The 14,755-nt window shown below is 37.5% G+C and overlaps 1 protein-coding gene across 4 annotated transcripts in view; it reads right to left on the reverse strand.

Moving 5' to 3' along the window:
• Nucleotides 1-234: 234 nt before the first annotated feature.
• Lrrtm4 (leucine rich repeat transmembrane neuronal 4) overlaps nucleotides 235-14,755 on the reverse strand; it is a 776,499-nt gene continuing 761,978 nt past the window's right edge. For all 4 annotated transcript variants that reach the window (XM_048416610.3, XM_085690679.2, XM_085690678.2 and 1 more), the window contains one exon: nucleotides 235-1,425. In XM_048416610.3, the coding sequence (XP_048272567.1) occupies nucleotides 1,204-1,425 (222 nt within the window). In that variant the 3' untranslated portion in view covers nucleotides 235-1,203. The remainder of the gene's footprint in view (nucleotides 1,426-14,755) is intronic.

Genomic DNA, 14,755 nt, shown 5'->3' on the forward strand with positions numbered 1-14,755 from the left:
TTTCATGTTGCCTGATACATTTTAGAGTAAGAAGACCTCTAAATAAAATTTTAAACACATTGCTACCTTAGCTTCATTTCAGATATATTTTCTACAATTATTGATGCTTCTCTACCTGACCATGGGCCACAGAGGAAACCACTGATAGACTCCTACAACATTACTCTGACACCAGATAGGAATATTCTACACATGTGAATATGCATTATGGCATACCAACCGCAAAATAATGTATTTTATTTTTCAACATTTTTCTTTTATTGATAAAAATTACACAAAAGCTAAGTGATAATTAATTTTAAAAGCAATATTACACATCTTGTTGTGTTTAGAAATTCATCCCTTGACATATTCATCCACTGGACTCCTGTCCATTGTTTATAGAGACCCTCCCTCCACTGAGGGTGGTTCTCAGGTTCTTCTCCACTCCAGGTACTCACAGGTCTGGGTACCAGGTTTCCTTCTATGATGAATACCGATGGAGGAATAAGCCAGGGCTCCTAACGCCATCGATGACGTGCACTGAAGGAGTGGACACTTTAGGAGTTTGATTTATTAAACTCAGTCCAGTAGTTTGTTCAATGCTGTGGTCATTTGTTTTTCACTTTAGGTCAGTGCAAACCTAAATATTTTGGTGCCAAGTAAGTACTTATATTTAAAAGTAGAAAGTCATTCCTCCAGGAAATTAAAAAAAATAAACAAAAGAATAAAACCAGATTTTAAAGGATAAACAAAATGAAGACATTGGAAACAAGGTCGGTGAGTGTTATGCACACCTTACAAGGAAAACGGCATTGTTTCCCCAAAATCTGCCCCCTCCCCCCTGTGGTTCTCCAGCCCAGGAACCATGCAGTGTAGAAAAATCAAATATACAAACAAACCTATAGATAGCTAGGATGAAATCTATTTTTATAAGAACTTAGCACTCTTGACTATTTACATCCGGGAGTACATGTGTTTATTTTATATTTTAAAGCAAAGAAAGTTCTGTGTTCTCCCGGGTTGGTGGTAGGTTCACCAGCTTCCCAACCTCACAAGCAGTTTTTGTTTTGTTTTGTTTTGCTTTGTTTTTCTCACTATGCCCTAAATTTCTGTACAGGAGCAAAGAACTCTTGAGGTTGGAGAATGCTGGACATTTCATCTCTTTTGCGATGAAGACTTCCCTTCTCTTATGAGCTCTTTATTAAGAAGTTGGCTTTGTTGTTAGTTTGTTATTCTCTCCAGATAAATGGCAGGTGCAGCCGACCTGGCTATGGTGGCGATGAAGCTGTGGTCTCTCCCAAGTTCCAGGCTGGGGCTGTCATCTTGATCTATGGACACAGCTTCATAGGCCTTGTTGATGTGGAGAGGCTGGTGGGCCTGGCAGTACCCAATCACTGGTTGGTCGTAACTGTAATATGGCAAGGGCTTCACGTGGTGGGGTATCTGTATGTGAGAAGCAGAGAAAGTGATTGGTTAGTGATCAGTGTTAAAAAAGAGAAATCAACCCTTCCCTGGCTCTATTTTTGTTTCCCATGGTGACTCAAGTTCCGTTGCTTGAAAGCAGCAATTTTACAAAATAGCGGTTGTTATTTTGGTTAATCCAATTTACTTTCCAGATAAATTATATATAAAGTATTTTCAATGCTTTATTTTCGATTTCACTCTCATTTGGCATATTAACATAAAATGTTAAGAATAGTTTAAATACCTATGAACATGGATGGCATACATCATAGCCATGGAGGGCAGCTGTATCCTGTACAAGCTCTCCACAGCCTACATTTGAATGCGCATGCTACAAAAACAGGGAGGATCTGTTACAGTGTAACATGATAGGTCAAGTCCAAAACAAGGGGCTAAAGAGTGTATGAGCTCTGGTTAGTTTATTTTACTTTCCCTGTTCTTGTGGTGTCCCTTGACCTTTGACATTATTTTTTCCAGTCCTACTGGTTCTGTCCTAGGTGTCTGGGCTATCCAGCCTCTGGGTCTTAACCCTCTAGATAATGTCAGGGTTAGGTTCCTTCTTGTGGCATGGGCCTCAAATTGTATCAGTCATTGGTTGGTCATTCCCAGACCTTTTGTTCCATGTTGGCCTAGCGCATCTTTAGGTCAGGGCTCATTGTAAGACAAAGATTTTGTGGCTGGGTTGGTGTCCCAGTCCATCCAGTGGAAGCCTAGCCTGGTTGCACAAGATGGTTGGTTCAGAATCTGTATCTCCCAATATTACTACTTGATTTCAAGGAGTTTCCATTGCAATGATTTTCTAGCTTACCAATGAGATGCCCACCAATTCTACTTGTTTCTTCCAGTATTCTCTCCCTCTATCTCTTTTCCACTACATAATCCTTCCTGTCACCATCTGCATCCAGTCCAGTCCACCCAAGGAACCTATCTAACCTTCCCAGGGAGATTCATGTGTCCCACGCCCTCCCCTCATTGTTACTCAACCTCTCTGGATTGTTACTCGTCATTGTTACTCAACCTCTCTGGATCTGTGGATTGTAGCATGATTTTCCTTTACTTTAAAGCTATTATCCACTTATATGTAAGTATATGCCGTGTTTGCCTTTCTGGGTCTGAGTAACCTCACTCTGGATGATTATTTTCTAGTTCTATTCAATTGCCTGCAAATTTCATAATGTTCTTTATTTATTTGTTTACTTATTTATTTCTCAACAGCTGAGTAATATTCCATTGTATAAATGAAGCACAATTTCTTTAAAATTCTTAGGTTGAGGGACATCTATGTTGTTTTCAGTCTTTGGCTAGTATGAACAAAGCTGTTGTGTGTAGGAGGACGCTGCCATTTGTTTTATTCCCGACTGCTTAGTCCCAAAATAATCACACAAAAACTGTATTAATTAAATCACTGTCTAGCCCATTAACTCTAGCTTCTTATTGTCTAACTCTTACATCTGCATCTTAATTTAACCCATCTCCATTAATCTGTGCATCACCATGAGGTCGTGGCCTACCAGCAAAGTTTTAGCATGTCTGTCTCCATTGGCAGCTCCAGGGCTTCACTTGACTCTGCCTCCTTTCTCCCAGCATTCAGCTTAGTTTCCCCCACCTATCTCTGTTCTCCTATAGCTCTGTTATAGGCCCAAAGCAATTCCTTTATTTATCAATGATAATCACAGTATACAGAGGGAAATCCCACATTAGTTCTTGAACCTAAGTTGAACAAATATTCTTGTGGTAGGGTACAGTGTCCTTTGGTTATATGCCAAGGAGTGGTATAGGAGGGTCTTGAGGTAGATCAATTTTCAGTTTTCTGAGAATCCACCATATATTGATTTCCAAAGTGGCTGTACAAATTTGCCCACCCACCAGTAATGGGAGAGTGTCCTCTTGCTACACATCCTCTCAAGCAAGAAATGTCGCTTGTGTTTTTGCTCTTAGCTATTCTGACAGGGCAAGATGAAATCCCAGAGTCATTTTGATTTGTATTTCCAAGATGTCTAAGGATGTTAAGCAATTTTTAAAACTGTTTCTTGGCAATTTGAGATTCTTCTGTTGAGAATTCTCTGTTTAAATCTATACACCATTTTAAATTGGGTTATTTGGTTTATTTGTGTTTAATTTTTGATTGCTTTATATATTTTGGGTATTAGACCTCTGCCAGAGGTGGAGTTGATGAAAATAGGTTTTCCCATTCTGTAGGCTTCCATTTTGTGCTATTGATGGTGTTGTTTGCCTTACAGATGCTTTCCAGTTTCATTAGATCGCATTTATTAATTGTGATCTTAGTGCCTATGCTAACAGTGTTCTATTTAGGAAGTTGTCTCCTGTACCAATACTTTCAAGACTATTTCCCACTTTTTCTATTAGGTCCAATGTATCCAGTCTTATGTTGAGGTCTCTGATTCACTTTGTTTTGTGCTGGATGATAAATGTGTATCTACTTGCATTCTTCTACATGCTGATATCCACTTAAACCAGCACCATTTGATGAATATACTTTTTTCCATTTTATATATTTTGCCTTATTTTAAAAAGTCATGTGTCCATAGATGTGTGTACTTATATCTGGATCTTAGAGTCAGTTCCATTGATCAACCTGTCTGTTTTTAATGCCAATACCATGTAATTTTTATAACTAGAGTTATATGGATTTTGAAGCGTATAATAGGTAACTATGATATGGAGGCAGCCTGGAGGTCATCACAGGCTTGATATACAGTCACAAGTGTATGTCAATAGAACCATATATCCCTCTACCAGATGCACGTGAGAAGCATGGTAAAAAAATCAAAGTGGCCACTTCATGCATGGAACAGAGAGTATTTACTGCAAACTGTCAAGAACGTCTCTTGGGAAAACAGTGAGATGCAATATGGGAAAAAGTCTGAGGGGTTATAAGGAGAACAGGTATCTTGAAGGATGAGAGTTTATGAAGTAGAAGGGAGTTTTGAAATGTTTAAGAACTACTTCTGAGTAGGAGCCAAGGGAGCCTGAAGGTTAGTATGGATTTTGATTATGACAGGTGCCTTAGATACACGTCAATTGGAAAGCCTTATGTCCCTTCTGCCATAGCTAAAGAAAATGTTCCTTTTGGAAGATGAAGCTCACTTTTCCAAGTTTCTGAGGTGAGGAATGCTGGCATTTATTAATTGCCAGAAATCCCCTTATAGTCCAGATTGAGCTGAACCTTGACTCAATTTTCGATGAGTTAGTAGGCTGGTTGTTTTGTGTGGGGTGGTGGGTGGGGTATTCTTTGGAAATGACAAGCTGTGCCTGTGATAACATTTTAGTCACTGCTTTCTTTAAGAAAGATCATGAACATATAAGTCATGGTAGCAGAATTGACGACTTCAGGACCAGTGAGATATAGATGGGGAGGCTGGGGAAAATAGGTGACGACCTACACATACATACCTAGATATAGGCAAATGAAATCAACAAAATGCAACTTTAAAAGTTAGGAACAAATGAAGTGTGGTATAAGTATAAAGATGTTGCAATGAAACCAATTTCTTTGTATGCTAAATAAAATTTTATTTAAAAATAAAAGACAAAAAATAGGCTTCCATCTCGGTAATTGGTTTTTTCTCTCTACACAGTTGTTGTGCAGCAGTGTTGAGTGAAGCTCTTAAGATAGAGGATGTTCTAAAAACAAAAAAGGTCAAATATTCCATCTTTCAGGGAAACTGATCAGATTCTCAAGGAACCCTACCTCCACAAATCACACATAAGTAGTAAAGACTTCTGAAAGATAACCCCCATAAGTCAAGCTACCTAACAGACTCTTCAACAAGTGTTGCTGCCTAAAAGAGCCAGAGAGCTACACTCTTGTATATCTTGTATATCCATCCCCATTTTTATTTCTTATCAATTCAGATATTTCTCTATGAGCCAGCTAACTGTCTAGACATGAACTGTTTGTTGTCATTTCTGTTTTGGAAAACCCTGTGGGATTTTTGAATTGTGTCCAATGATAGATTGGTGTCTTGGGTCAACACAGCTTTGACAAAGCAGAGAAATTGAAACAGATATTTTGTTCAGGGAATTAAGCAGGGAAAATATTTTGGGAAATACCTTCCTAAGAATATGATGATCCATTCTTCCTATTGTTATTAATATGTGGAGGATAACTTGAAAACACAATTAAAAAATTAAGCAGAGAAATTTTCACTGGGCACAGAATATGTGTTCTACATCTTTTTTTCCCTCTCTTTTACCATTTTTAGATTAAATTCAATAGACTTTTGTGTTCCACAATGTAGATGTGAAGGTCAAAGTACAATTTTCAGGAATTTGTTTTTGTCTTCTACCATAGCAGCCCCCACAAATCTAACCCAGTAAAAACTTCCTTTTTTATTTAAACAGAAAAGGGAGGTGATATGGGATTCCCCTCTGTATACTTTGAATAGCATTGGTTAATAAAGGACGGCTTTGAGCCTATAGCTGAGCAGGGTAAAAAGAGCTAGGCAGGAGAAACTAACGTGAATGCTGGGGGAAAGGAATCAGAGTCAGAGAGAAGCCATGGAGCTGCCTCCAGAGAGAAAAACGTTGAAACTTTAGCCTGTAAGCCACAATCACGTGGTGATACACACATTAGTAGAAATGGGCTATATTAACATGTAAGAGTTAGCCAATAAGAAGTTAAAGCTATTGGGTCAAGTAGTGCTTCAAATAATATAGTTTCTGTGTGGTTATTTTGGTTCTGGGCTGCTGGGACAAACAAGTGGCCTCCTCCAACATAGGTCCTCAGAGTAGACAGCTAGTGCCTCTTCCTGCTGAGCCATCTTGCCATCCCTTGTTCCCTATTTTCACTTGAAGGAATGACAGTTTTCTCTTTCCCGACTATCCAGATTGATGTAAAACATCAAAGTCCACATGAAGCATTGATTGTGGCTCTATTGATACCTTCTATTGTTGTGGTTTTCCCCTTAGTCATTGTAAAAAGAAAACATTGTAACCCAATGGCATGTAGGAGACTCAGCTGTGAGAGGAAGTTAGGGATTCATGAGCCCTCTGTACAAATAAGTTCATCTAAAATTGAAACCCAGCAGCTCGTATGTCAACATTGTTGGGTTTTCCATGATTATTTAAATCTCTTATGTTTAAAACATTATGCAAAAGAGCAATTTCATAGCTAAAAACTTATGATATGCATTTCATTTTGACTCAAATATCAAGGGAGCCTTATTAACCACATACTTCTAGATGTATATGCCATATCATCTCAGAACTCAAGAAATCTATTTTGCTTTTACAGTTGGACTATTTTTTACTCCAGTAAGCAGGGGCCCTTGGCGTTTTCTTTCTTGTACCCGAAGCAAACTCTTACAAGATAGAAACCGTTGTAACATTCTTTTCTTCCAAATCGACCAATGGCAAAATAATAAATAATCAAGAGCCAAATAAATTGGCCAGCTTTGAAAGTATAACTGCATCATTTGCTCATTTACTCTTTGAGTCTATTCTGTGAGGCACGATGTAATCAATTGAAATTGTGATTCTGCAGCAGCTAAGAGAAGGAGGCCTTGTGCTTTATAGTAATAATGTACAGTACATTAACCACCTGGGTCCCTGTGTGGATTGTTGTTTCCAGTAGTTAAAACAAAGTGTTCTTAACTTCCCCTTATATAGTTTTGGTATTTTTGTAAATGTGTTCTTAGTACTTTACAAAAGGGTCCCCATGCTCCTTCCATTCTCTCCTGGGCTCCACTTTGTAGCTCAGCAGAACAATACTATTTAAAGATGTCCTTATTAGCATGCCTGGCTATTCATTGGGTGCAGTGAAAACTGTCCTTTATTTAAAGACAATTACATGGTGCACAGAATAACAAGAATCTGGGAAATATGTCCTGTTCCTCGGGAGTTCTGATTTCTTTGGGGTATATATGCATTTGAACATAAGTCACACAAAAATTTCCATAGAGGTGTGTTTTATAACTACATCTAAATTAGGTTACAGAGGAAAGAATCATTACTGTGACTAATTATCAATCATTTTTATTCTCCCAATTGCTGGCTATAACTCTGAAAATGTAGTGGTCCAGGCATCTCATTGGCCTCAGGTAATAAGAAATAAGAAATTGACTGAGAACACTTATTCCAGCTATTTTAAGCTAAACATTGCCCTTATACTTTTCTGAAAGCATATTCTTCCTTTTTTGTATTGGTCTTTCTTTTTCACCATTCATGGTTTCCATTCAGAGAGATGCAGGGCTCACAAGGGTGTATGAACAGTTCCTAACTAAGGCTTTCAGTTCTATCTTTTGCATCAAGAAGTTCTCAATGGTTACTGAATCTTCCGATTTTCAAAAAAAAATGTAATTTACTTTTACTTCTACCTAGATAAGGATTTTTCTTTCAACACAGCAGAAAGGTATAAAAACAAATAAACAATAACAACAAAACTTCAATGAAACATTTCCCTGAATTATGAGGCCCATTGTATTAGTATTTCAAAGACAGATATTAGGGGAATGGCATGTTTTATATTTTTAAAGGAAAGACTGAGCTACAGAGGGATGTAAAGAGCTACACATCTTGCATATTGACTGATTCCACAATTTTGTGCCTGTACTAACTATATTTAAAAAGAGAAATGAATGTGTCTATACAGTAAGTATGAGGGAAATGTGAAATAGATCCTTAAAAATTTTGATCAAAGACTTTAGAAATAATAACATGGAAATCCAATATCGTTTCCTACTTTTCTCAAAGGTTCAAACACTAGTTATAACTTGCTGAAGTGTCTGATTGTTCTTAAATTACTGTGGTCTATCATTAGTCTTATTTATTAACTTTTCATGGCCATTGTTCAGATTTCAGTATGAGTTCTTTCCACTGAAGTCATAAAAAGTTGATTTTCAATTTCCTGAATGACATTTGGATTCTAATTTTCAGAATTAAAGGGTTGTATCGGGCTATTCAGACCATTTAAAAAGTATCATCATATAAATCCAGAGGAAGAATTCAATACAGTTGAATTGCTTAATGAAGATGGACACTTCATTTATTGGAAGTGAAATTGATTTAAAATGAATGGCAATTGCTAAGTGAATGCATAACTTTGAGTTTAATCCTTTTACTACGTTAGTATGTGATAAGAATCAAACATGTACCTGAAGACATGTTTTGGAATTGGTTTATATTTCAGAAATGTTAATTAAAAGCAAACAGAACCTTATTCCATTTAAGTTAGTGTGTAAATGGGAAATTTAGTTGCCTCTTCAGCATATGGGAGGCAGAGATTGGTGTTGTTAGAGGCTTTATCCTCCCACCCCAGATGGGAAAATCCCACAAAGCTCATGACTAAGTGACATGGGACCCTGTCTCAAACATGGTGGGCACTGAAGACCGACCCTGAGGTTGTCCTCTAACTTTCATGCTTGTGTGATGTGCAGACAGTCACACAATGAGCTTATACACCTGCCTCCCCCCAATTTTAAGATGTATCTTATAGCAACAAAGAACCTCAATAATTCAACAGTTCATGAGACATTCAAAGCATTAAAACAATGGCAAGATTTACTAATAGGTGAAACCAGAAGCATGAAGTAAGAGCTCTCATTTCATAAGAATAAAATAAGTTTGCCATCTGAAACAATGCCTCATAGAAATTTTACACTTTCCCCATTTTGGTTTTAAAGTTAAATTAATAATAAATATGACATAGTCGTCTATTCAGTCAGGTCATCAATTACATTTCATGACATTAGTTTCAGAAAGTCCCAAAATAAAACAATTTATATATTTACATATATATATGTACAAATATGTGTAAAAAAATTTACACATATTTGCTGGAATAAAAGATGCATAAGAATGCCATCATGTAAGATCTACCATTTGTAAAAGTCAGCAAGATGGTACATTGAGTAAAGGCATTTGATACAAAGCTTGACAGGCTGGCATATATCCTGGATACTCACATGGATGGAAGGGGAGAATTAGTTCTTGCAAACTGTCATCTGACTTTCCCACATGTTCTATGTTATTCATGTATACACACACACACACACACACACACACACACACACACACACACACATGCCCACACACTAAATAAATGTTTGTTTTAAAATAAAAATAACTAAAACCGACCATTCTAAAGTCAGTGAATTCTGACTTTCAATATTGACTATTCTGTCAATTTGTAACTCAAGTTCTGACATATGCTGTAAAGATTTGTCTTTTTTTCCTGCTCTATTCTTATTCAAGAATTAGAATGTATTTGGTCTGGGTACTCACTTTTTAGCACATTTTCATTTTCAAGTCATTTGTGTGAAGTCAGAATGGAATGTCCTCTTGTAGTTTTAGTGTTCGCCTGCTGGAATGTGCTACTTTCCAAGGTATCCAGCTGATAAGGAGCCAGTAGACTTTGAAGCTAGGCTTGACTCCATTAACTGGGGAGTGTATTGCATTAGTAACACTCTCAGCCTTCACAAAGGCTTTGGAGTAATAGGCTGAATTGATTAACTGGCATTAATTTTTAAATGCTTCTCTTCCAAAGATTTGGTTTCTACTCTAAGAAGAGTAATGTGTCTCTACTAAGTATTGTAATCAAATGCACATTTTTATATATTTGACTCAGATTACAAAGTATTAGAGTAACAAATAGGAGTGATGCTGCTTTAATACAGGAATATTTCCTCTTCTGTGAAAAATATGGGATTTGTATGAAATGCAAAGATAAATTGAAGATGTTTGCCCTCAAACAGGAGACTATCTGTGATCACTATGTGAGTCCCATCCTTGCAGAAATTCAGACAATAAAGATATAATCAAGCAGAAGTGATATTGTTCAGCACATCCAACAGATCTACTTTAAGATGTTTTTCCCTGAGTTAGAGCAATAGCTCAGTCATACAGCACTTGCCTCAGAGGCATGTGGGCATGAGTTTAATTCCACAAGCTGGGCTTGGTGGCCCACAGTTGTAATCCTGGAACTGGGAAGGCAGAGACAAGAAGATCCCGGTGGACACTCTAGCCCAAATTCAAGGTGCATGAGGAGCATTTCCCAAACACCAAGGTGGACAGCTCTTAAGAAAGAACACCTGAGGATAAATAACCTTTGACCATCACGTGCACTCACACACTAGCATAAATATGTGTGTTTGTGCATACAGGAAAGATTGCACTCACACAGACATATGGACATACACACATTTGCATACACACAGAGAGCGAGTGAGAGAGGGGATGAGAGAGAGAGAGAGAGAGAAAGAGAGAGAGAGGTTATTGACAAAAGTATACAGAAAAGGCAGCAGTAACTATATGGTAATAGAGGTGAAGTTAGATTGATCCCATTCCTCAATCAAGTTCTCCTTGTGTTTTCTTCAGTGAATGATGGCTTGCTCTAGTTTCCATATGTACTTTTGTGGCATTCTATTTGGGCTCATGTTAAATATTTTATACTACCCTGTACTTGTTTATGCAAGAATATGCCTTTTGGCTAACTAGAAGGTAGCATTTGCTCTTTGAACATAGAGTAGATGAGTCTCCTGTGCCTCGTCTTTAGTCATGCAGTGAGTATTCAGTAAAGAGAGAAATTACTTTACAAGTGTAAAGTTGAAACAGAATTCTCACATAAGAAAGGTGCTTGAATTTCTCCCAGGCATATGACTTTGTAAAACAGAATTTTGTACCCCAGGGTAGAACTTCAGAACCAACTAACAGATGCAAGAGGAAAGCCCCAGAAGGTTTCAGAGATATTGACAGAATGAAATGACTGCTTTGATTCTCGAACCATTTAAAGGAACTTCTAGGAGCCTGGCTTTTTTCTCGAGAGAAATTTGTGATACAGGTTTAATTATGGAAATAGAATACACCCACTTAGAAAATGCAGTTATAAATTTTATTATGATTGACTATATTTGAGAACAGAAAAGTTGAATGGCACATAAATAATGCTGGTTGTTATTCTTTTAATGAAATAGGTATGGGTCTAAGATAATGGCTGGATCTCTGCCATAAAATGTATACTATTAAGGTACAATTATATAAAAGTGAATTTGCTATCATAATTCACTTATTTATGTGTTCATTCTTTCATTCCCATGACAGATACTTACTACAGGATTGCCAAACTCTATCATAAGTCAGTGATTGTTTAGTTTTTCAGCTTACACAGAATCTATTGTTAACTATTGACTTCTCTTTTGACAGTGTCAAAGTAAACATAGGCAAAATGTGGATGAATATTTTTAATATAACTTTATTTAGTGTCATATTTTTTTCTGAGAAGAAAGCCTCAATGGAGAGATAGTCATCAGATGAGACTGGTCAATGTGCACATCTGTGGGGTATTGTTTTGGTAATTAATTGATGGAGAAATGCACAGTCCACTGTGAATGATATCACACCCTGGGACAGTGGTTCTGGGTGGTATAAGAAAGCTAATTAAGCATGAATTCAAGTGAAATAAAAGAGTCAGCAAGCAATAGTGCACCATTGTCTCTACTTCAAGTTCCTGCTTGAGCTCCTCTCCTGACTTGCTTCTGTGATAGACTGTGACCTGGAAGTCACAACCTTTTCTTGCCTTATTCTGCTCTCAGCTACTGTCTTATTAGAGAGACAGGAAACTGGAATACTTACGAATATGAAATTCTGAGTTTTGTTTAAGGCTCATGAATTACAAACCAATACAATCATTAACAAATTAAAAATGATTTAGCATGCTTGGGCATTTTTCTATAATCTGGTATACAATGGTACTCTGGGTCTATAAAGAAGAACAAAGTGAAGATGCTTTATTTGAAAAGATTACTAAGGCTGAATGAGTTATATGAGCCTGGCCCTTCGTACTTGTCATTGAGGTTGAATACTCTGAGTCAGGAGAGCAGGGAGCAAAAGACTTCCCAGCATGTGATCACTGTGGATTTCCAAGTGAAAACCCAGGTCTTGCTCAGAATAAAGCTTTCAGTGGCTCCAGGACAAAAAGCCGGACTCACACAACCTTGGTACTTGGAATTCAGACAGGAAACTTCAAGTGAGAACTCTGAAGTCACCCCCGAGGTCATATTGGATCAAACATGCTATAGGAGGATCAAGGCAGACTGCCTTTTTAGTGAAGGCCATATGGGATGCTCTTAAGGCAGAGAGTAAGTCCCTGAGCTCTGGTAGCTTCCAACAGAGGGTAGAAAACTGTGGGGATTATGTGAAAGAGTCCACTGTGTTCAAAGGTCATTGAATCATAAACAAGTGACCTACCTCTGCTTCCTCTTGTACCAAAGTTAACAATATGCCTCACCACCCCAACCCCGTTTCTCAATCTCAATTAGCCCTCACCTATAGCCAGGTCTTGGTATTCTTAGTTCTCATTTTACAAAAGCAAGCTGTCTTTTTTCTGCTATGTTTTCATTTTCTTTCTTCTCAACCCCAATGGGCTTATGCTAATCTTTTGATCCCCTGTTCAAATGTCATGTTTCTGACAAGGTCTTCACTAACCACCTTATCTAAAATACCATTCCGTTCAGATTTACATATATAAGCTATCCCCTCTTTCAACTCTTTGCTTGTCTTCTGCATAGCTTTTATCAAAATGTTAAGTAGTCCGAGTTATATTTTGTTAACTAAGACTTGTTATGACTTCCTACTTTCTATCTCACCAACTTGACTGCATTCATTTGTTCCGATTCACTTTCTTATTGATGGTACTGCAATACTTTAAGATATCATCACTTTGAATATGTGCATATTTGGTCTGAAGTTAGGACTAATTCAGTTGGGCAAATTTAACAGCTATCAGTATACACATGTTTTCTAAATAGCTACTTGTTGGTGAATTTACCTTACCTTGGTGGTGAATTGCCCATAAATGTTCAGTCAGCTGGAGAACTCCTTTAGCTAAACGTTTTTGCCACCTATTCCTTTTATTTTTAAAAGTAATTTAATTTGCTAGGAAGGCTGTAAGAGCCCACTCTGTTTGCACTATTGAGAAGAAAAGATACTACTGTGTACTTAAAAGCCAATAAAGATTCCCACTTTTAAAAAAATATTCAAACCTCCTAATTATTTCTATCAAGTGATAAATGAGAAAGAGAAACAAAAGAATGAGCCACCCAAAGTGTTACCAAGTAAGCAAGGAGGAGATTTGAAAAATTATTGAGAACTCTTCAAGGACAGTTGTTCGGACTGGAACTATTGAAAGTCAACTCAACACAGTGTATGACATTACTCATCTGTTGTGGTTAACCATAGGAAGAAATGGTGTGTGTGTGTGTGTGTGTGTGTGTGTGTGTGTGTGTATAAACAGTTTAAAGAGTTCTTCTTTCCCTTCTCTCATTCTCTATACCACCCAGAGCTTCAGTCGTCACTGTCAAGATCACAGTTTTCTTTCCTGATCTCACACCACTGGACTCCAATATAAACCACCAACTCATTTTCTTATAGAACACGGAGCATCAGCATGGAAGACTTCTCTGGCTCTTGTTTTCTTGAATGAAACTATATCAAGCAACAAGATGTTCTTATCTTTTCCACAGGAGCTGAATCAATCCAGAATCATGGTTTTCATTTATTTTTCCTTGGCCAACCCCCCAAATATCACCTCTTTTAATCATTTCTATACAATCTACAGTATTTCTAGAATATTTTGTTTCTTTCTTGGCTACATTTCTCTTCTCCCCACCAACACCTCATGAAGCCTTAAATTCCATCATCACTACTAACCACTTGTCTTAGTTTCTCTTCTGCTGCTCTGATAAAATACTCTGACAACAACATCTTCAGAGAGAAAATGTTTATTCTGCCTCACTATCTATTATGGCACAGAAGTTAAAGAAACTGAAACTCAGAAGCAGCTGGTAGTATCCCAGCCAACCACAGAGCAGAGAACAGTGAATGCTGGCTGCGTAGCCAAGACCACCAAAAGTGGGATCTATCTAACTCAAATAGTAGAATCAACATAATGCCCACAGGCATAGCCACAGATCCCCTTCCTAAGTTATTACACTGGGCGTAAATTTGACAATAAATATTGACTATCACATTGCTCACAATTACTAACAAATATATGCAGCTTTCTCCTAGTGCCTCATGGATTGGGTTTATCAGTGTGAGGAGTTTATGTCGTCTACTTTCATGTCCCAATTCTACATGTTTTTGCATCCTGACTTGTGGAGACTGATCGCCAGCAGTGCACTTATCCTAGATTCCTACTTTCTCACTGCTCTCAAGAGACTGAATCAGAAGCTCTTGTTACAACTTATATTTTCACACAAATGTGCCAGTATTTCAGCAGAAAGCCTCACTGGGTAGCATTAGGAAAACTCATTGCTTCAAAATTCAGTGAAGTAACTATTACTTTATGCTT

The sequence above is a fragment of the Myodes glareolus genome, chromosome 6 (assembly GCF_982192425.1).
Source record: "Myodes glareolus chromosome 6, mMyoGla1.1, whole genome shotgun sequence".
NCBI classification, from domain to species: Eukaryota; Metazoa; Chordata; class Mammalia; order Rodentia; family Cricetidae; genus Myodes; species Myodes glareolus.